The sequence below is a fragment of the Aotus nancymaae genome, unplaced genomic scaffold (assembly GCF_030222135.1).
Source record: "Aotus nancymaae isolate 86718 unplaced genomic scaffold, 86718_ANA_hifiasm-v0.15.2.pri h1tg000058l, whole genome shotgun sequence".
NCBI classification, from domain to species: Eukaryota; Metazoa; Chordata; class Mammalia; order Primates; family Aotidae; genus Aotus; species Aotus nancymaae.
Genome location: NW_026988472.1, coordinates 54773133 through 54794777, shown reverse-complemented (window position 1 = coordinate 54794777; position 21645 = coordinate 54773133). Strand labels below are relative to the sequence as shown.

Genomic DNA, 21645 nt, shown 5'->3' with positions numbered 1-21645 from the left:
CTGGGGAAGGAGGCAGGAGGACCCCGACTGCAGGCCATCTCCACCTGTGTGCGCAGCAACGCCTCCCTCCAGCCACCAGAAGCTTCTGGGTTCAAGGAGGTAAGGAGAGCAGCTTGGGGGTGTTGGTTTTAGAGGCAGTCAACACAACACAAAATCAAGATGGTTTCAGAGCTGCTAAGCGGTATAAAGAAAACAGATGGGCTGGTCAGACAGGGGATGACCAGGAGAACAGGGGAGGCCGCAGAGGGCTCTGGGAGCAGGTGGCAGGTGAGCCTGCATCATGTGCACTGGAAGAGAAAGGGCCAGCCCTGGCTGGGTGCGGTGGCTCATGCCTGTCAGTCCAGCACTTTGGGAGGCCAAGGCAGGCAGATCACTTGAGGTCAGGAGTTTGAGACCAGCCTGGCCAATATGGTGAAACCCTGTCTCTACTAAAAATACAAAAATTAGCTGGGCGTGGTGGCACACACCTTTAATCCCAGCTACTTGGGAGGCTGAGGCAGGAGAATTGCTTGAACCTGGGAAACAGAGGTTGCAGTGAGCCAAGATTGCACTCCAGCCTCAGCAACAGAGTGAGACCCTGTCTTAAAAAAAAAAAAAAAAGGGGCCAGCCCTGGGGGCGCCTGCTGGCAGGGGACAGGTCAGGCTTCCTGGCATGTTCAAAAAGTGGTGGGAAGAAAGGAGGGGCCAGGCTGCTGTGTAAGGAGGGTGGACCACCCACAGACAGACTGTCTCAGAACCTCATATGAAAATGAGCCTCCGATTCCGCTCCAGTCACCCGAGAAGCAACAAGTGGGCTCCCAGGGAAGAGAGACACAGCTGGTGGGGACACGGGCGAGAGCCTACAGCTGCTTCCAAGGAAACGTACTGTAGGCAGGAGTGGGTGCAGGAGACAGTGAGAAGGCTTGGGGTGGAGCAGGCAGGAGCTCAGGCCAGCGGCTGGGGAAGAGCACGGGAACGCCTGGGAGAGCTGGGGCTGGCGAGGCGGGCCACTCCCAAAACACAGCCATGGGAAAAAGAGACAGGGCTGCTGAGAAACTGAAAAAACAACATTCACCCAGAAAGACTCCAATTAGAGAAAAGGAAAATAAAAATAGGCTGTGAATCAAGAGCTCCCTGCCTCATGAAATGCACAGATCAGCAGACTGGGCTTTAATTAGGAGATGGTTATTCATTTAATTATTCATTTGCTTTTTTTTTTTTTGAGATGGAGTCTTACTCTCTTGCCCAGGCTGGATTGCAGTGGCACAATCTTGGCTCACTGCAACCTCTGCCTCCTGGGTTCAAGCAATTCTTGTGCCTTAGCCTTTCAAGTAGCTGGGATTACAGGCACGCACCACCATGTCCAGCTAATTTTTTTGTATTTTTAGTAGAGATGGGGTTTCACCATGTTGGCCAGGCTGGTCTTGAACTCCTGACCTCAGGTGATCCGCCTGCCTTGGTCTCCCAAAGTGTTGGGATTACATGTGTGAGCCACTGTGCCTGGCCTAATTATTTGTTTTCAATTAGCCTAATGATATATTACATTATAATTAGGTTATTTTCTATTCTATTATATTCTAATATATCAAATATTCCAATATATTACAGCCTAGTAACAATTCTGATAACTTTATATAATAATTCTAATGCAGGCATTCTGAGTGTAATATTCTATTCTTTTAAAATTTATTTTTATGTATTTTTAACTTCAGCATGCCCTGAGACTAATACTGTATTTTAATTATATTCTAATAATTCTATGTTATATTCTAACAATATTATGTTCTAATAGTATATTGTATTCTCCAACCTATAATCAATCAAATTTGGGGTACATGAACCTCACTCTATTTAAAAGTATTAGACTCCAGGATACAAAGATCCTCAGGCAATGCTGCCCTCGTGTGGTCAGTGTTATCACCGAAGGAAAATGGACACTGATCAATATGCCTCAGTTGTTTTTAACCTTTTGGGTTTGCCTAGGACATCACAGGCGAGGGTGCACATTGAGAAGTTTGGTTCTATGTGATTTGTAGGCATGTCTCAGCAAAGAGTAATGGAAAAATCAAAACACAACAGGTAGATAGGTAGGTAGATGATTGATAGCTAGATAAAAAGGTAGGTAGGTAGGTAGGCAGGCAGGCAGATGATTGATAAATAGGTAGATAGATATAGAGAAAAGCAGACAGATGAATAGGTAGCTAGATGACTGACAGATGGCCAGGTAGGTAGGTAAACAGTTACACAGAAAGACAGATGCTAAGTAGATGGACAGGCAAATAGAAAGCTAGAGGAATAGGAAGTAGATGGATAGATACATGAATGACAGAGGATAGGTACACACACAGATGATAGGTAGCTAGCTGGATAAAAAGATCACAGAGGTAGAGAGATGGAGAGAGAGACGGATATATAAATATATAAATGACAGCTTAAACAGATGATAGATAAGGATAAATGGATAAACAGATACATACATAATAGGTAGACAGACCACAGAGACAGACAGGGATAGGTGCGTGGGTGGATGAATGGATGGATGGATGAAGGGGTGGGTGGGTAGGCGGGTGGAGGATGGACGGATGGATAGATGGATGGATGGATAACATACAGACATAGACAGACAGGTGGGCAGACGGATGGATGACAAACCACATACATGGATAGCCAGACAATGAAACAGGTTTTCACGGGCTCCACTCCTCCTCTGGCATCTCATGCTCCGGTTTTGTGCTGGAATTCTTTGGCAGTGCTTGTTCAACATCGCTCTGATCCCTAGGCTAGTGTGGGAATGAAAGGATTCGCTTTCTTTATCAAAGGCGGCAGACATAAGCACTTGGGAAAATGACCCCTGCTCCCCAAACAAAGTCAGTGACTGGATTTCCTAAGGCAGATGTTAGAATGTTACATGACCCACACCCCCAGGAACAAGCATTTGGTGCTCCTTTTGCCAGCAGGATCCGGCTTAGACATGCCTTCCCGGCAGGAGAACACCTGTCTTCCTTCCCTCCTGTTTCCAACTGAAAGGGAAGGTTTCCCAGAGAAAACCTCTAGTCTTTACCCCCTGCAGGGAATCAGAGAGATGTGACAGAGGGTCTGGCTTACGATCTGACTTTTGTGACAATGGGGAGCACTCAGAGGATACGCTGGTGTCTGTCTTTGAGACTCAGAGGCAAGCAGAAGAAAGAAGCACACAGGAAAACAGAGAACCTAGGAGGCAGTGTTGGCGGTGGCGAACCACAGCAGAGGATCCCCCAACCCGGTGTTCTGGGCCCTCCCTGCCTGGGCTTCCTCTCATCTTCATCCTGTCTAGAGGCACACGGTACAACAGCGCCTCTGCACACACAGCTCACTCTTTCCTACAGGTTCCTATCTGGAAAAGCACCACGCTACTGAGTTGTCCTAGGGAATTAACAGGCATGCCGGATACTAACAACCGAACGAGGATGACGCCAGCGTCCTGGGTTTCCAAGTGCTGCATGCTTCCTTTGTGTTTCTGGGCAAGTCATGGTGGAGCTGTCTCAGGCGTATGCTGGACTTCAACACCGAATCATGCTGACATCCCGACGGATGACTGACCTCTCTGTTATGTGGTCACAGGGAGGACGGCACCTCCCCTGACTTCCAAATCTCACCCAACACAGGTATCAGGGGCACCAGAACCAGAGCAACTCCATCTTGAACCGGGGTAAAATGAGGCTGAGACCTACTGGGCTGCATTCCCAATGCTTAAGTCATTCTAAGTCACAGGATGACATAGGAGGTCAGCACAAGATACAGGTGACAAAGACCTTGCTGATGAAACAGGCTGCAGTAAAACTGGCCGAATCCCATCAAAATCAAGATGGAGACAACGGTGACCTCTGACTGAACTCCCAGCTCATTATACATTAATTATAATGCAGTAGGCACTAAAGGACACTCCCACCAGTGCCATGACAGTTTACAAACGCCATGACAAAGTCAGGAAGTTACTCTCTATTGTCTAAAAGGGGAGGAACCCTCAGCTCCAGGAACTGCCCACCCCTTTCCTGGAAAACTCACAAAAAATCCACCCCTTGTTTAGCATAAAATGAAGAAATAGCCATCAAAATAGCCAACCGGTACCCTCGGGGCTGCTCTGCCTATGGAGTAGCCATACTTTTATTCTTTTACTTTATTTTTAATAAACTTGTTTTCACTTTACTCTATGGACTTTCCCAGAATTCTTTTTTGCGAGAGATCCCAGAACCCTCTCTTGGGGTCTGGATCAGGACCCCTTTCCCATAACACAGGTATGAGGTTTTAGAAGAAAAACACATTCTTGCCTTCCTTGCATGCCGTTCATCCAGAAACCAATTGTATTTGGTTGATTTACCTTGACCCGAACTGTGCCTTCTGAGCTCTGCAGGTTACTTCAGAAAGGGTCTGTGTGGAAGATTTTTTTATTTAATTTTTAAATTCTTTTTAAGACTCATCAAGTGCAGAAGAGAGAGGGGGGGAAAGAGTGGAGCAAGAAGTTCAACCTGTAACTAACTATGAAAATCAACTGAGATAACTCGCTACCTTCAGACCAGCCCAGAATGTGAATTTTATATTTAAGGAAGATAAAGATACTTAGATGTAAAAACCTCAGCAGGCATGCATGGGTGGCTCCTTCACAACTTTGCATTTTTTGCCTCTTATTCAAACAAGCTCAACTGCCAATTCACACTGCCCGCCTCAGCAGGGCAGCAGATGTATGTGCAGCCACACTGTGTGTTTGCAACACTCACGGACTGTTTTCAAGACTGCAAAAATGCCGAGGGATGAATGAGTGAAGGAAGGGGTGCTGGCCTGTAAGATGAAGATTCTCTACGGAGACTCTACTTACCCCGAGAGCATCTCGAATATCAGGATGCCGAGGGCCCACCAGTCCACGGCCCTCCCGTGGCCCTTGCTCTGAATGACTTCGGGGGCCAGGTACTCAGGTGTTCCGCAGAGGGTCCACGTCCTACATGGGCGACAGAGACAGGCCCCCACAAAACTCAGTGGTGCTTGGCTAATGCAGCCACCTTAGAAGCTGTGATTGTTGAGTAACACCATGCCCCCTTTCCCTCCTGTGCAGTATTTTACTGGGGAAAGACAGTAACATTGTTTTCGCTGATTCCTTTCCATAGAAACAATTCTTAAGGGGCTGGGAAACTAAGAATCGGTTTTCTCATCCTTGCTACTGTGGCTGGTACTGTTACCATTGTTACTCAGAACATACACCTGCCTTAGTATAAATCATAAAGAATAAAATTAAAGGAAAAAGATGATCATGTCCCCTGCAGCAACATGGATGGAGGTGGAGAGGCCGTTCTCCTAAGTGCACTTACGTGCCAAGCACCACGTTCCCACTTATATGTGGGAGCTAAACACTGGCTACACGTGGACACAGAGACGGGGAACAAGAGACACCGGTGCTGGAGGGTGGAATGGGACCGACACACAGAGAGAGGGGGAACCACAGACACCTGGCGCCGGAGGGTGGAGAGGGGCGGACACAACACCGGGCGCCAGAAGGTGGAGGGGGGCGGACGCAGAAGGACGGGGAACCGCAGACACCGGGCGCGGGAAGGTGGAGGGAGGCGGACACAGAGACGGGGGAACCAGAGACACCCAGCGCCAGAAGCTGGAAGGGGATGGACACAGAAAAGGGAACCACAGACAGCGCCAGAAAGTGGGGGGGGGCGGACACAGAGATGGGGAACAAAAGACACCGGTGCTGGAGGGTGGAATGGGGCGGACACAGAGAGAGGGGGAACCACAGACACCGGGCGCCGGAGGGTGGAGGGAGGCGGACACAGGAGGAACCACACACACCGGGCGCCAGAAGGTGGAGGGGGGCGGACACAGAAGGAGGGGGAACCGCAGACACTGGGCGCGGGAAGGTGGAGGAGGGGTGGACACAGGGAGAGGGGCAACCGCAGAAACCATAGACACCCGGCGCCGGAAGGTGGAAGGGGATGGACACAAAGAAGGGGAACCACAGACACCGGGCGCCAGAGAGTGGAGGGGGCGGACATGGAGAGAGGGGGAACCACAGACACCAGGCGCCGAAAGGTGGAGGGGGACGGATAGGCAGAGGGGGGAACCACAGACACTGGGCGCAGGAAAGTGGAGGAGGGGTGGACACAAGAGAGAGGGGGAACCATAGACACCTGGCGCCAAAAGGTGGAGGGGGGCGGACACCAGCGCCGGAAGGTGGAGGGGGGCGGACACAGAGAGATGGGGAACCGCAGACACCAGGTGCTGGAGGGTGGAATGGGGCGGACACAGAGGGGGAACCACAGACACCGGGCGCTCGAGGGTGGAAGAGGGCGGACACAGAGAGGGGGAACCACAGACGCTGGGCACCAGAAGGTGGAGGGGGGCGGACACAGAGAGAGGGGGAACCACAGACACCGGGGGCGCCGGAGGGTGGAGGGGGCGGAAACAGACGGGGAACCACAGACACCGGGCGCCGGAGAGTGGAGGGGGGCGGACACGGAGAGAGGGGGAACCACAGACACCAGGCGCCGAAAGGTGGGGGGGGCGGATAGGCAGAGGGGGAACCACAGACACCGGGCGCTGGAAGGTGGAGGGAGGCAAACACAGAGAGAAAGGGAACCACAGAAACCACAGACACCCAACGCCGGAAGGTGGAAGGGGACGGACACAGAAAAAAGGGAACCACAGACACCGGGCACCGGAAGGTGGAGGGGGGCGGACACAGAGAGAGGGGGAACCACAGACACTAGGAGTCGGAGGGTGGAGGGGGGGGCGGACACAGAGAGAGGGAACCACAGACACCGGGCGCCGGAAGGTGGAGGGGGGCGGAGACGGGGAGGGGGGAACCACAGACACCGGGCGCTGGAAGGTGGAGGGGGGCGGACACAGAGAGAGGGAACCACAGACACCGGGCGCCGGAAGGTGGAGGGTGGCGGACACAGAGAGGGGATAACAGACACCGGGGGCTGGAAGGTGGAAGGGGATGGACACAGAAAGGGAACCAGAGATACCGGGCGCCGGAAGGTGGAAGGGGATGGACACAGAAAGGGAACCACAGACACCGGGCACCGGAAGGTGGAGGGAAGCAGACACGGGGGCGGGGAATCCACAGGCACCGGGTACCGGAAGGTGGAGGGGGCGGACACCCAGAGGGGGAGAACCGCAGACACCAGGCTCCGGAAGGTGGAGCGGGGCGGACACAGAGAGGGGAACCACAGACACCGGGCGCCGGAAGGTGGAGGGTGGCGGACACAGAGAGGGGATAACAGACACCGGGGGCTGGAAGGTGGAAGTGGGGAGCAGGATGAGGATGGGAAATCTACCTGTCAGGTACGATGCTTACTACCTGGGTGACAAAATAGGTTCACCAAGTGGCATGCAGTTTGCCCATGTAACAAACTTCCAAATGTACCTCTGAACCTAAAATAAAAGTTTTTAAAATAAATAAAATTAAAAAGAAAATTATACCTCAAAAAAAAAAAAGTGGCACTGAAAAGAATAATTCAAAAACTCATTTAGGCCGCGTGCGGTGGCTCACTCTACTCACCCCAGCACTTTGGGAAGCCAAGGCGGGCAGATCACTTGAGACCAGGAGCTCGAGACCAGCCTAGCCAACATGGTGAAATCCCGTCTCTACTAAAAATACAAAATTAGCCAGGTGTGGTGATGCTTACCTATAGTCCCAGCTACTCGGGAGGCTGAGGCAAGAGAATTGCTTGAACCCAGGAGGCGGAGGTTGCAGTGAGCTACGAATGTGCCACTGCACTCCAGCCTGGGTGACGGTCGGAGACTCTCTAAAAAATAAAAAAAAATGTGCAAGAGCAGAGTCTATACTTGTAACTGAGACTAGATGGTCTGCAAAGCTTGCGTATGTTCTCTGGCTCTTTACCACCCCCTGCAAAAAAGCCTGTCTTGACCCCTGGAAACAAGTGGAAAGATGGAAATACACTTCCTGCCCTGTGTGCCATTTTCCTTTAAAAGTACCTGCTTTCTGCTCCAAAAGCAAAGTGGCAGCCTCCAGCAGGAAGCCTGTACTTCTTCCCCTAAGAAACCTTTGAAATAAACAATCACTTTCTTTATACCAGACCTCGCTCTTGCTAATTGCACTCTGCACATGGCTAGAGCTGAACCTGCATACAGAATTATCTGCTAAACAAAGTCAAGGCAAGATAACAAGGACTGCAGCAGAAGTTGGAGACTCAGGCTTGGAAAGGAGCTGAGTATCAGTAACCCTAGAGCGGGGCCCGGTCTGGGCCATACTCCATTGGCGCTCTGCTGCTGGGTAGAATGTCACTTCAGGCTTTCAGCAATTCAGACCCGTAGGACACCTCCAAACCACATCCACCCTTACTGCTAAGTGCTTCCCTGGTGTGTGGAGCCTGTCTGTAGACAGGCAGAAAGAAGCAACACCCTTGGAAGAGAAAAAAAATCTAGATGCTTTGCAAAAGACCCTTCCCTCCTACCACTCAAATCAATGAAAGAAGAAACTCTTATTTTCTAAGTTGGATGTAAAGAGAACAAAAAACAAGTTCCATAGATTCTGGTAATATACATGTTTATCCACTATCAAGTTCTTTGCACAACGTATCACACATGTACAAAGTCTATTTTATACCCAGCACACCTTGGCTGAGTCCGCCCTGTTTGCAGTGCTGTGGGCATACATTTTGGCTTCAGCTCAGCTTCCTGCTTGCGGGAACCCACTCAAAATGCTGTTACTGTTATCTTTCCTTCCCTTCCCAACCACACCTCCATACCCACACCTCTTTCCATGTGACAGACTTTTCCACATTATATGTAAACCCATAGGATAACAACAAACTGGTTGCCATCCACATTTCAAATTCTGTCGTCCATCCATGAAATAAAAGTACACAAGGTCAGGCATGGTGGTTCACACCTGTAATCCCAGTACTTTGGGAGGTTGAGGCAGGAAGATTGCTTGAGGCTAGGAGTTTCAGACCAGCTTGGGCAACATAGCAAGACCACTTCTTTACCAGAAAAAAGTCAAGTGTGCTCAAGTACATCTGTAGTCTCAGCTAGTCAGGAGGCTAAGACGGGAGGATCACTTGAGCCCAGGAGATCAAGGCTGCCGGGAGCATGATAGTGCCACTGCGTCGCAGCCTGGGCAACATAGCAAGTCACTGTCTCAAAAAAAAAAAAAAAATACAGCAGGCTCTAGCAAATACAAGTCAGGAAAACAGGGAAGAAGACAAGGAGAGAAAGTGAGTTCTATTCCCACGAAGAATGTGGAAGGGAGTGACCGTCTGCAGGTCTCTGAAGTTAGAGCTAAGTATGGAACAAGGATCACCTTGCGGTCCTATTAAGTGCTTCTCACTCATTAGACTGAAGTCTACAAATGGAAATACAATGCACACTATTTTAGAAACTTCCTCCCCCTCGCCTCACCCAGCAGAATCAACTCCAAGTACACCCTGGTTGCGTCGATGCAGGACGCTTCTGTCATTCTGCAAGACGATCGAGTTACTGGCCTACTAGTTTTGTATTTCCACCTTGCTAGCCCATCCAAAGTGGCCTGAAAGTAGCTAAAAGCCTCAATCTTAGCTGATATGAAGCCCAAGCAGAGGCGGCCACAGGTCATCCTATAGGCCGTAGCTGCAAACTCTCCGCTTACCTTTTGAAAGATGAGGCTCTTTTTGGCTCTGTGTTAGGGTAAGCACACACACCTAAGGAGTATAAGTTTCCGGGTTCTAACTTGCCTCAGGAAGACTTCTGCCCTGTTGGTCACTCTTTCCTGCAAAAAACCCCAGTGCCTAGCTGGATGGACAAAGCAACACAGACGCCGCTGCGGAGAGACGTAGAGTGCCGTGAACAGGAGATGCCACAGCCTGAGTGTTATATCGAGACCACTGGTCTGGCAGGGAGTGATCCACTTCCTGTTCCTATCTCCTTGTGCTCACCTGGCTTTGGGGTAGAAGGAAGGTCACACCTACTGCTCTCTGTTTTCTCACGGCTCTGGTTTCACTATGGCCAGGGGGAGGGGAGGGAGGAGGCCATGTTAACGAAGGAAAACAGAGCTAAGAGTAGGATTCTCTGTAAAGTAGAGATATCCAATGACTCCTGTGTTCCTAATGCCCCGCCTTCCACCACACCTGCAGTGGGCTGAACCGTGCGCCCACCAAAGTCGTACACCCGGTATTCGTGAATGGGACCTTATGTGCAAACAGGCTCTCTGCGGCTGCAATCAAGTTCAGTTGAGATCATTCTGGCTCAGGACAGGGAATAATTGCTTAACAGGCGCAGGGTCTCTTTGGGGATGATGAAGTGTTCTGAACTAGAGACAGGTGATGGCTGCAGACATGGTGAGTACAGTAAATGCCACCGAACTGTGCACGTTAGCATGGCTCCAACAGGCTGGCTACAGGGCTCATGCCTGTCATTTCAACGCTTTGGGAGGCCAAGGTGGGTGGATCACTTGAGCCTAGGAGTTCCAGACCAGCCCGGGCAACATAGCAAGACCCTGTCTGTACAAAAATATTTAAAAATTAGCCAGGCATGATGGCTCACACCTCTAGTCCCAGGTACTCAGGAGGCTGGGGCAGAAGGATTGCTTCAGCCCAGAAGTGGAAAACTGCAGTGAGCTGTGATCACACCACTGCACTCTAGCCTGGCTGACAGCAAGGCTCTGTTCCAAAAAATAAAAAATGTAAATAGGCACATTTTAAGTGTAGTTTACCACAATAAAAAGAGAAAAAGAGGTGGGCACGTGGCTCACGCCTGCAATCGCAGCACTTTGGGAGGCCAAGGCGGGTGGATCACGAGGTCAGGAGTTCAAGACCAGCCTGGCCAAGATGGTAAAACCCTGTCTCTACTAAAAATACAAAAATTAGCAGGGCACGGTGGCAGGCGCCTGTAATGCCAGCTACTCGGGAGGCTGAGGCAGGAGAATTGCTTGAACCCAGGTGGTGGAGGTTGCAGTAAGCAGAGATTGTGCCACTGCACTCCAGTCTGGGCAACAGAGCTAGATTCTATCTCAAAAAAAAAAAAAAAAGAGAGAGAGAGAGAGAGAAATGGATGACATCTCCAAGTTGGGTATGAGTCAAGTCCCTCTTCGGTCCTTCCTAGCAGGTGGCGTCAGCAGCATCACTTTCCGTCTCTCCTCATGGCTGTGTTTATGACGTGGTGAGCATGTCACTCAGCTAACAGGGGCACGGTGGGGCTCAGGAGGAAGGACAGCTGATGAGAGAGCTTTTACACTTGAGTACAGAAACAAATGCACTGTTTTCCTTTTTATTATGAGACAGTGTTTCATGTAGGTTTGGTAATGCAGGAATAGATGGTAGCTTCGTACTCATGGTGAAAATCCTACATTGCCTTTTCTTGTAGGATCTTGGGCTACAATCAAGAAGCAGGGTGTGGGGTTTTTCATAAAAAGGGAAGTTTTTTGTCACTGTTTTTTATGGGGACACAGTCACAGTTCCTAGAACTGTCGGATGGGAGCAAACAGTTGAGAATTTCAGGCCCGTCAAGGGAGAAGGTGCATGTCTGCAAGCATGGGACAGCTTCTGATGGCCAGCCCAAGCCCAGCGAGGGGCTTCCTCGGTGACAATGGCTCCTAGACACAACTGACCAGCCTCAGCACAGGAATAACCACCTCCAGTATGAAATCCAGCAAAATTAAACAGGGCGCAAGGGAAAGTAAGTCTTTAAGACTCGACACCTCAGGTCCTCCTGGGCTTCCGTTAAATACTCAAAGTAAGAAGCTGAGGGAAAAGGTCTGAAGTAACCAGAAACATTTTTCTGGTATTACCAAATACACAGAAAACAATTATGTATTTATAAATATATACATTTAAATTTGAACTTACAATCTAAACAGTAAATGGGTAACACATACTAATATATAAATTTAAATTTAAAAATTATATATATAAAACTATGGATAATAATGTATAATTATAGCTACATATAACTTTCCAAATATATATTTATATCATAATTTATGAGCATATATAATTATTTGGTAGTTATGTTTATAATTATATAAATTAAATATGTAATATTAAGTTTAAAATTATTTCAGTTTATTATATGTTTAATTGTATTAAATATATGACTTATTTTTAAATTATGTTTAACTAAAAATTACGTTATATTTAATATATCATTATAATCCTAATATATTAATATATTGATTATATATTAATATACACATACATTGCTATATTAGTAAATAACACATTACATTAATATCTTTATATATTAAATTTATATATGAAGATATTAAAATATATTAGAGATAAATATATTTAAATATATAAATTTAATGATATATTTATGTATAATTAAATATTACAATTATATAATTATTTGTAATTATATACATAATTATGATTTTATATGTATAATTTGCTATTGTAGTAAAATACACAATCATAGAATTTTCCATTTTGAGCATTTTTAATTGTGTGGTTTGGTGGCGGTAAGCACTGACCTCAGTGTTCAACCCTCCCCTCCATCTGCTGCTGGAACTTCATTAACAGACACACAGCTTTATTCGCAGACACACAGCAGGCTGGAATACTTAATTACAACATGCTTAAGTATGTTTTTACCCCATGCTTATGAGAAAAATGAGAAACACACTTCTTTCTGGGACACGTTCAAAAATGTTACTCAAGGCCAGGAGCGGTGGCTCACACCTGTAATCTCAACACTTTGGAAGGTCGAGGCAGGTGGATCACTTGAGGCCAGCTGTTTAAGACCAGCCTGGGCAATATGGGGAAACCAGGTCTCTACTAAAAATACAAAAATTAGCCAGGCGTGGTGGTGCATGCCTGTAATCCTAGCTACTCGGGAGGCTGAAATCAGAGGATCACTTGATCCCAGGAGGCCGAGGTTGCAGTGAGCCAAGATCCCACCACTGTACTCCAAAAAAAAAAAGTTATTCAAGATGAAGCCTCCCTGTTTAGGTCCATCTATTCTATAGTAGTCCACGGTACAGTGAATTTCTTTGAAGTTTTATTCAAAAAGCACAGGTATTGTTTGAATCCTGAACCAGAGGCAGGGCCATGTCTCTGCCCCCATGAATACAACTTCCCTGGGGCCAGGCCAGAAGAGAGGCGCATCAGGTCAAAAGAAAAGGAGAAAAAAGCCCCACAAAAAACAGTTTTCAGAAGCTGCACTACCCATACAGGGTAAGATGCAGTTCTTTGTAAAAGCAATATATCAAGATGGTAATGAGGCATTTTCTAGGATTTTCACAAGTTCATGAAATAAAATCATTGCTACATGTTATATACTAAACAATTTTCATCCATTTAATCTTAAATAGGCATCATGAATTCACTGGACACTAATATGGTTTGTCAAACTTATAAACAAGTAAATATATAAAATATTTTATCTCTGTTTTGTTTGAATTAGACTTGCAAATAAAATGACTTACAAAGAATGTACTAATATACCGTGTGCTGCCAAGAGGGGGCAGCACGGATGCTAGAAACCACTATTTAAAAAATCCTGTGCCTTTCCTATTCCATGTCAAATGCACCTAATTTCCATGTGCCTTATTTTTGGAAATGTAATACAAGAAATTCTACGGGGGAAAATCAGTTGGAATTTAAATGCATCATAAAATTTTCCTAGGAAAGCCTTTTTCTAAAAGCCACCGGAGAAGAGAGTCATTTAGTGTGAAACTGCCCCCATATCAAGTTTCTCAAAAACGCAGATGGTTCTACAATGTGAGGAGTATAATTAGTGTAATTATCACCTTACCCAACCCCACCACATCAAAGAATACAAAAACAGAAGATGCTTTTCTGGGCTTGCCTGACCAAGACAGAAGCCGCTAGCCATGTGCGATCCTGGGTGTCTGAAATGTAGCCCTGTCCACAGAGGAACTGATGTCACTATCTAATTCTACCTTAATTGATGTAATCTAATTGAAAAACTGACAGTGTAGTTACCAAAAATCTTTCTGAGTATTTTTCAGCAGCTTGGGCGTGTGAATTTACTTTTTATGACTGTCGATTTTATGAATGTCAATTAAAGATCCATTGGGAGCTAAGCTATGAGGACGCTGAGGCATAAGAATGATACAACAAGCTGCAAGGACTTAGGGGAAAGGGTGGGAGGGGGTGAGAGATACCAGACTACATACTGGGGCCAGACGCGGTGGCTCACGCCTGTCATCCCAGCACTTTGGGAGGCCGAGGCGGGTGGATCACCTGAGGTCAGGAGCTAGAGACCAGCCTGGCCAACATGGTGAAACCCCATCTCCACTACAAATACAAAAATCAGCCAGGGATGGTGGCAGGTGCCTGTAATCCCAGCTACTGGGAGGCTGAGGCTGGAGAATCACTTGAACCCAGGAGGTGGAGGTTGTAGTGAGCCGAGATCACACCACTGCACTCCAGCCTGGGTGACAAGAGCAAGACTTCGTCTAAAAAAACAAACAAACAAAACAAAAGGATAACTGTTTTCTCCTCAAGGGAGTATATGCATGTATAGAAACATATCTATATACAATTGTTCAAGGCTGAAATGTATCCCCTTAAACCTTATATGTATAATAGTATAATAATATATAGCATACCTATATGATACTATATAATATATAGTATAATGTATTCTATACATATATAATAGCATATCATATGTATATAAAATATACCATGTTATATAAAATAATATAGTATTAGATATATTTCTATTTAATATACATATACAATGGAAATATATATATACATAATAGAAATATAGATATCAGAAAAAAGTAAATGCGTGTGTATGAGCAGGTGTGAAATATTCAATTTGGTTTTTTTTTTTTGGAGACAGGATCTTGCTCTTTCACTCAGGCTGGAGTGCAGTGGTGTGATCACGGCTCACTGCAGCCTCAACTTCCTGGGCTCAAATGATCCTCCAACCTCAGCCTTACAAGTAGGTGGGACTACAGGGATGCACCACCATGCCAAACCTTTTTTTTTTTCCCGTAGAGGCGGGGTCTCACTATGTTGTCCAGACTGGTGTCAAAGTCCTGGGCTCAAGTGAATTCTCCCACCTCAGCCTCCCAAAGTGCTGGGATTACAAGTGTGAGCCACGGCACCTGGCCTTTCAATTTAAGAGATACTGCATCCTAATCGGTGCCGATCTATTTCATACTGGGGGCAACTCAAACTTGGATATGATTTATTTCCTCATCATTTCGGATCAGCAATGGAAGTGTGGAGTTCCGGTTTCCTCCACAGTGGGGGTGAGGGAGAGTGACTTCGTATCCACCGGCGCTTTGCCAGCAATCACAGCCCACCTAAAGACAGGTGTGGGTCACACCTGGCTCTCTCAGCCCTGCTTGCCAGTGTCCCCACACGTGAGAGTTAAACTCTGGTTCCCGATCTTTCCCTGCCTGACCTGCCACCAGTACCATGACCTTTCTGATTGCCAAGCAGGGTAGATCCCACCGGAGTTCGCGTTCCTCCTACCTGTCTACCAGCTTCTTGGCGAACCCGAAGTCCGTGAGCTTGATATGGCCATCCCTATCCAGCAGGATATTCTCCGGCTTCAAATCCCTGTAGACGATCTCCTTGGAGTGCAGGTACTCGATGGCACAGATGATCTCTGCTGAGTAGAAGAGCCCCGTGGTGCTGGGGAAGCGGCCCCGGTTGCGCAGGTAGCTGAAGAGCTCGCCGCCCGGCACGTACTCCATCAGCATGTAGAGGAAGCGCTCGTCATGCCACGTCCAGAACCTGTGGGGACAGCACATGCTCAGGGCCCCCTCAGAGCCGGGCAGAGGGCACCCCGCTGGCTGGGAGTCAGCACACACTCAGCGCCACGGCAGGGCTGGACAGAGCGCACCCCGCTGGCTGGGCGTCAGCACACGCTCAGCGCCATGGCAGGGCAGTGTAGAGCGCACCCCGCTGGCTGGGTGTCAGCACACGCTCGGGGCCCTGTCAGAGCAGGGCAGAGCGCACCCCGCTGGCTGGGTGTCAGCACACGCTCAGCGCCCCGCCAGGGTGGGGCGGGGGTACACTGTGAGGTACATGTTGGGATACAGGTACAGGTAGACGACAAGATGTTTGTACAGATAGAGTAATAGCTGGGGACACATGTCAGGACATGGAGCACACAGATATCAGCACACGGGTAAAGGCAGATGTTAACATACAGGTATACACAGGTGTCAGAATGCACGCACACATATATGTTACAATGTGCTTAGAGACAGATGTTAGGACGTGGGTGGAGATGGGGGCTGATACACAGGTGTAAACAGTGTTACAATATGGTATTGAATATGAATATAGATATGTTAGCATATATGTGTAGAAAGATGTTCATATGTAGTTATAGAAAGATGTTAGGATGTGGGTGTAGATGGGTATTACAATACGGATATAGACAAATGTTAGAATATAGCGTAGGCAGATGTTAATATGCAGGTACAGAGAGATGTTAGGATATGGGTGTAGACGGATGTTAATATATGGGTGTAGATGGTTAGGATATGGGTATAGACAGATGTAGACTGGTGTTAATATATGGGTGTAGATGGATGTTAGGATATGGGTGTAGATGGATGTTAATATGCACATAAAGATGGGTGTTAGAATATGAATGTAGATAGACATTCACATAGCAGTATAGAGAGATGTTAGGACATGGGTATAGACGGATGTAGACTGGTGTTGCCCTGTGGGTTTAGATAGATATTAAGATATGGTTGTAGGCAGATGTTGATCTATAGGTGTAGACAGATGCTAATATATGTGTTAGATGGTAAGCTGTGCATACAGACAGATGTTAGGATATGCGTGTGTAGCTGTTACTCTGTGGGTACAGGCAGGTGCTGAGGTCTGCATATAGCCAGATGGTAATCCATCAGTACAGGCAGATGCTAAGACACGTGTACATGTTAAGATAGGTGTATTATCAGGTATTAGGATAAGCATATAGATGGATAGTAAAATATGAATTACATAGATGTTACTTAGATGTTGCCTTAGTCCATTCTGGCTGCCATCACAAAAATACCATATAGAAGGGGACTTGACAAACAAGAAACATGTATTCCTCTCACTTCTGGAGGCTGGAAGTCCAAGGTCGCAGTGCCTGCTGATGAAGTGTGTGGGGAGGGCGCATTCCTGAGGGAAGGGGAGTCCTCGCCTCGTCCTCCCATTGACCAGGGGAACAAGCTCCCTCGGCCCCTTCACCGAGGGCACTAGTCTCGTTCGCCAGCTTCACCCTCACGATCTCATCGCTTCCCCCAAGGCTCCACCTTTTAATTCCATAGCTTTGGGGGTTACTGTCTCAATATATGAATTTGGAAGGGACACATTCACACAACACCATATGTTACAGTATGTGTATCCTGGGAAATGGATAAAGGTCTCATTGTCTTGGAATGAATGAAGAGTAAATATCATGGTCTCATAATAAACCAGCTAACAGGGTGCTATGGGCGGAACTATGTCCTCCCATATTCATATGCAGAAGTCCAAACCCTCAGGACCTCAGAATGTGACTGCATTTCCAGATGGCGCATGTATAGAGGTCAGTAAGGTAAAATGTGGTCACTAGAATGGGCCCTAGTCCAACAGGACTGGAGTCCTGAGAGGAGGAGAGGAGGACACAGACACACACAGAGGGACAACGACGTGAGGACACAGGAGGATGGCATCTACAGGCCAAGGAGAGAGGCCTCAGGAGGCCCCGGCTCTGTCAATACGTTCTTCTCAAAATTGTAGCCTCAAGAATCATAAAAAAAATAAGTCAATGTTGTTTAACCCACCCGGTCTCTGCTGTGATGGCAGCTAGGTAAGCTACAACACACAGATCAGAGACCACACCCGATTCAGTAACCTGGAATTAGCATTAAGCCCAGGAATTAACCATAAACCAGCAGACTGCATCCCAAACCTGCTGGGAGAAGGCAGCCCTTTTAAAACACCCCAAATGAGGTATTCCTAGCACTTGCTTGTGGGAGCTTGCCCGAAGTGCTTCTCCTTACAGAGGTGTTGATTAATAAAAGAAAACGCAGCAATGAGACTGAGGAAGAGGGAGGGGCAGGGAGGAAAGAAGGAGCACAAGATACTGGAGTGGGTCTGTGCATTCAACATCCCAATACAAGCTATAAATACAGTTTGCAGAGATACGCACTGATGATGAAAGAATGTTTTCACCTAAAGATGTCAGGGGAAAGAGGCAAGATTTGGAACTAAGAGCCTTGGATTTTTTGTTTGTTTGGGGTGTGTGTGTGTTTGCTTGTTTTTGAGACAGAGTTCTGCTCTTGTCGCCCAGGCTGGAATGCAATGGTGCGATCTCGGCTCACTGCAACCTCTGCCTCCCGGGTTCAAGCAATTCTTTTGCCTAAGCCTCCCGAGTAGCTGGGACTACAGGCATGCGCCACCATGCCCAGCTAATTTTTGTATTTTTAGTAGAGACGGGGCTTCACCATGTTGGCCAGGCTGGTCTTGAACTCCTGACCGCAAGTGATCCACCTATCTCAGCCTCCCAAAGTGCTAGGATTATATACGTTAGCCACCGTGCCCGACCTGTTTGTTTTTGAAACAAGTTCTTATTCTGTCTGCCAGGCCAGAGTGCAGTGGTGCCATCATGGCTCATGCAGCCTCAACTTCCTGGGCTCAAGTAATCCTCCCACCTCAGCCTCCCAAGACTATGGATGCATGCCACCACACCTGGCTAATTTTTTTTTATTACTATTACTATTATTTGTAGAGATGGGGTCTCACTGTGTTGCCCAGTCTAGTCTTGAACTCCAGGGCTCAAGCAATCCTCCCGTCTCGTGCTCCCAAAGTGCTGGGATTACAAACATGAGTCACCGTACCTGACCTGGGCTCTGTTTTTGGAGAGGACTTAGAAGACGCCAGCAAGCCCGTGTTTTCATGAGTGCATAGCCTTCACCATGAGAAGGCACCCAGCAGAATCAGGAGCATACAGGTCCTTAACCATGACCAGGACCCGTGCCTGTTATGTCTCATCTGATCATGATGCTATCACAGATGCTCCCTTGCAAGCTCGTTCCAATGAGCTGCACCGTGCTGGTGCATAAAGAAAACAAGGCAATGCCCAGGAAACCTTCCCTGCAGACAGGGAGGGATGCTCAAGGTCGACCAGATGGTGCTGTCTGCTAGCACGGGCCATTCCACCAAAACAACGCAGAATGAAGGCAAGGACGTGAGAGACAGCTTGCAATGACAGAGATTAATGCTAAGAAAAGTCATAGGCTGGACATGGCAGCTCAATGCCTGTCAAGCCAGCGCTCTGAGAAGCCAAGGCAGGAGGATCACTTGAGGCCAGGTGTTTGAAAGCAGCATGAGTAACATAGCAAGATCCTGTCTCTACAATAAAAGAATCAGCCAGGCATGGTGGCATCCCAGCAATTCAGGAGGCTGAGGTGGGAGGATTGCTTGGGCCCAGGAGTTGGAGGCTGCAGTAAGCTATGATCACACCACTGCACTCCAACCTGGGTGACAGAGCAAGACCCCATTTCTAAAAGAAAAAAAAAAATGGACAACATGCTACTATGAATTTTAAATAAACATTTATTTGACTAATCACAATGTTTATGTGTATCAGCAAAATATGGAATTCATATAAAAGGCTCTTGACCTAATGCACTTTTAAATTTGTAGCTTCTGCAGTGCTGCTAGAGTTGGGAGGGTAATGACCCACAAACACAGGCTGTAGGAATGCCTTCCTCTCTCCACCCTGTGCTGGGGTCCCGCCCCTCCGCAGCTGGGTGGCTGAAGAGAGCTCAGGAAGCTCAGGCTGACATTTCTTTTTCACTTTTTCTCTCAGTTACTGAAGGCTGCACACCTGTGTCCCAACTCGCCACTGACTTCTGACAGCTCAGCAAGCTCAAAATGTGTGGTCTTAAGGCATAAAGGATGCAGAGAGAGTACATGGAGGGAGAAGGATTTTGTTGGAGTGGTTTTTTTTTTGTTTCTTTTTTGTTTTTGAGACAGAGTCTTGTTCTGTCACCCAGGCTGGAATGCAATGGTGCGATCTTGGCTCACTACAACCTCCGCCTCCCGGGTTCAAGTGCCTGTCCTGCCTCAGCGTCCCAAGTAGCTGCGATTACAGGCGCCCACCACCACAGGCGTTCTGGTTGTTTTCTACATAGTGGTTGTTTTCTAGAGCAACCTGTTGGTGTTCTAAAGACCTACCACATACCCACTTCCTTCCATCTCACAGTTGCATCTCTAGTCATTTTCTTGCAGCTAAATGCCCTACTTTTCTGCTTTGCACCATTACTGGTGGGCAAGAGTGTTCCTCTCAGTCGTATTTCATGACACGTGCATGGCATCTCAAATGCACTTTGTGGATGAGCTTTGAAGACAACCATGATTTCACTGTTCCAGTGAGGAAATATTTTCCAAGGTCCAAATACTATCTTACCAGTGAACTTTTACAGTAAACTTCTGTGTCAGCTGCTGACTTTCTAAACTTCTTCAGGGCACAAAGTGGAAGGAAAATTTAGCTACAACTGACCAGCCAAGGTGTGATATTGAAGATTCGGGGGTTAACACTGAGCTCGTGAAAATACCATAAATGGCCAAAGCAATAGCAAGACCACTGTCTACAACTGTTAATCCGGCTGAAGAGAAGATACACAGCTCTACCAGCTCTATTTCCCTATGGCTCAAATATGCAAGGAAAAGATGCATGCCTGCACACACACACACACACACACACACACTCAAATATGCAAGGAAAAGATGCATGCCTACACACACACACACACACTCAAACATGCAAGGAAAAGATGCATGCCTGCACACACATATACACACTCAAATATGCAAGGAAAAGATGCATGCCTACACACACACACACACACACAAATATGCAAGGAAAAGGTGCATGCCTGCACACACACACACACACTCAAATATGCAAGGAAAAGATGCATGCCTACACACACACAAATATGCAAGGAAAAGATGCATGCCTACACACACACACACACACAAATATGCAAGGAAAAGATGCATGCCTGCACACACACACTCAAATATGCAAGGAAAAGATGCATGCCTGCCTACACACACACACACACAAACATGCAAGGAAAAGATGCATGCCTGCACACACACACACACACACACACACACTCTCAAATATGCAAGGAAAAGATGCATGCCTACACACACACACACACACACGCTCTCAAATATGCAAGGAAAAGATGCATGCCTACACACACACACACACACACACACACTCTCAAATATGCAAGGAAAAGATGCATGCCTGCACACACACACTCAAATATGCAAGGAAAAGATGCATGCCTGCCTACACACACACACACACAAACATGCAAGGAAAAGATGCATGCCTACACACACACACACACACACGCTCTCAAATATGCAAGGAAAAGATGCATGCCTACACACACACACACACACACACACACTCTCAAATATACAAGGAAAAGATGCATGCCTGCACACACACACTCTCTCTCTCTCTCTCTCTCTCTCTCTCTCTCTCTCTTCCCCCCCTCCCCACATCAAATAGTTTGCAACACATTCTTTGGATATATCCTGTATCTTCCCCCATCTACCCCACTGTAGGATAACAATCTGCACAGATCTTCTTAAGAACAATGCCTCACCTTGCCACAATGCAGCAGCAGCTCACCCTTCAGGGACATCAGAGATAATTAACCGAGGTGGGAGATTAGAA

General features: G+C 47.3%; 1 protein-coding gene across 1 annotated transcript in view; it reads right to left on the bottom strand.

The window, feature by feature from the left end:
- PRKX (protein kinase cAMP-dependent X-linked catalytic subunit) overlaps positions 1-21645 on the bottom strand; it is a 101511-nt gene that overhangs the window by 28294 nt on the left and 51572 nt on the right. Inside the window, exons 3-4 of the mRNA XM_012458800.2 lie at positions 15414-15677; positions 4832-4951 (exon numbers count right to left, since the gene is read on the bottom strand). Coding sequence (XP_012314223.1) covers positions 4832-4951; positions 15414-15677 — 384 coding nt within the window. The remainder of the gene's footprint in view (positions 1-4831; positions 4952-15413; positions 15678-21645) is intronic.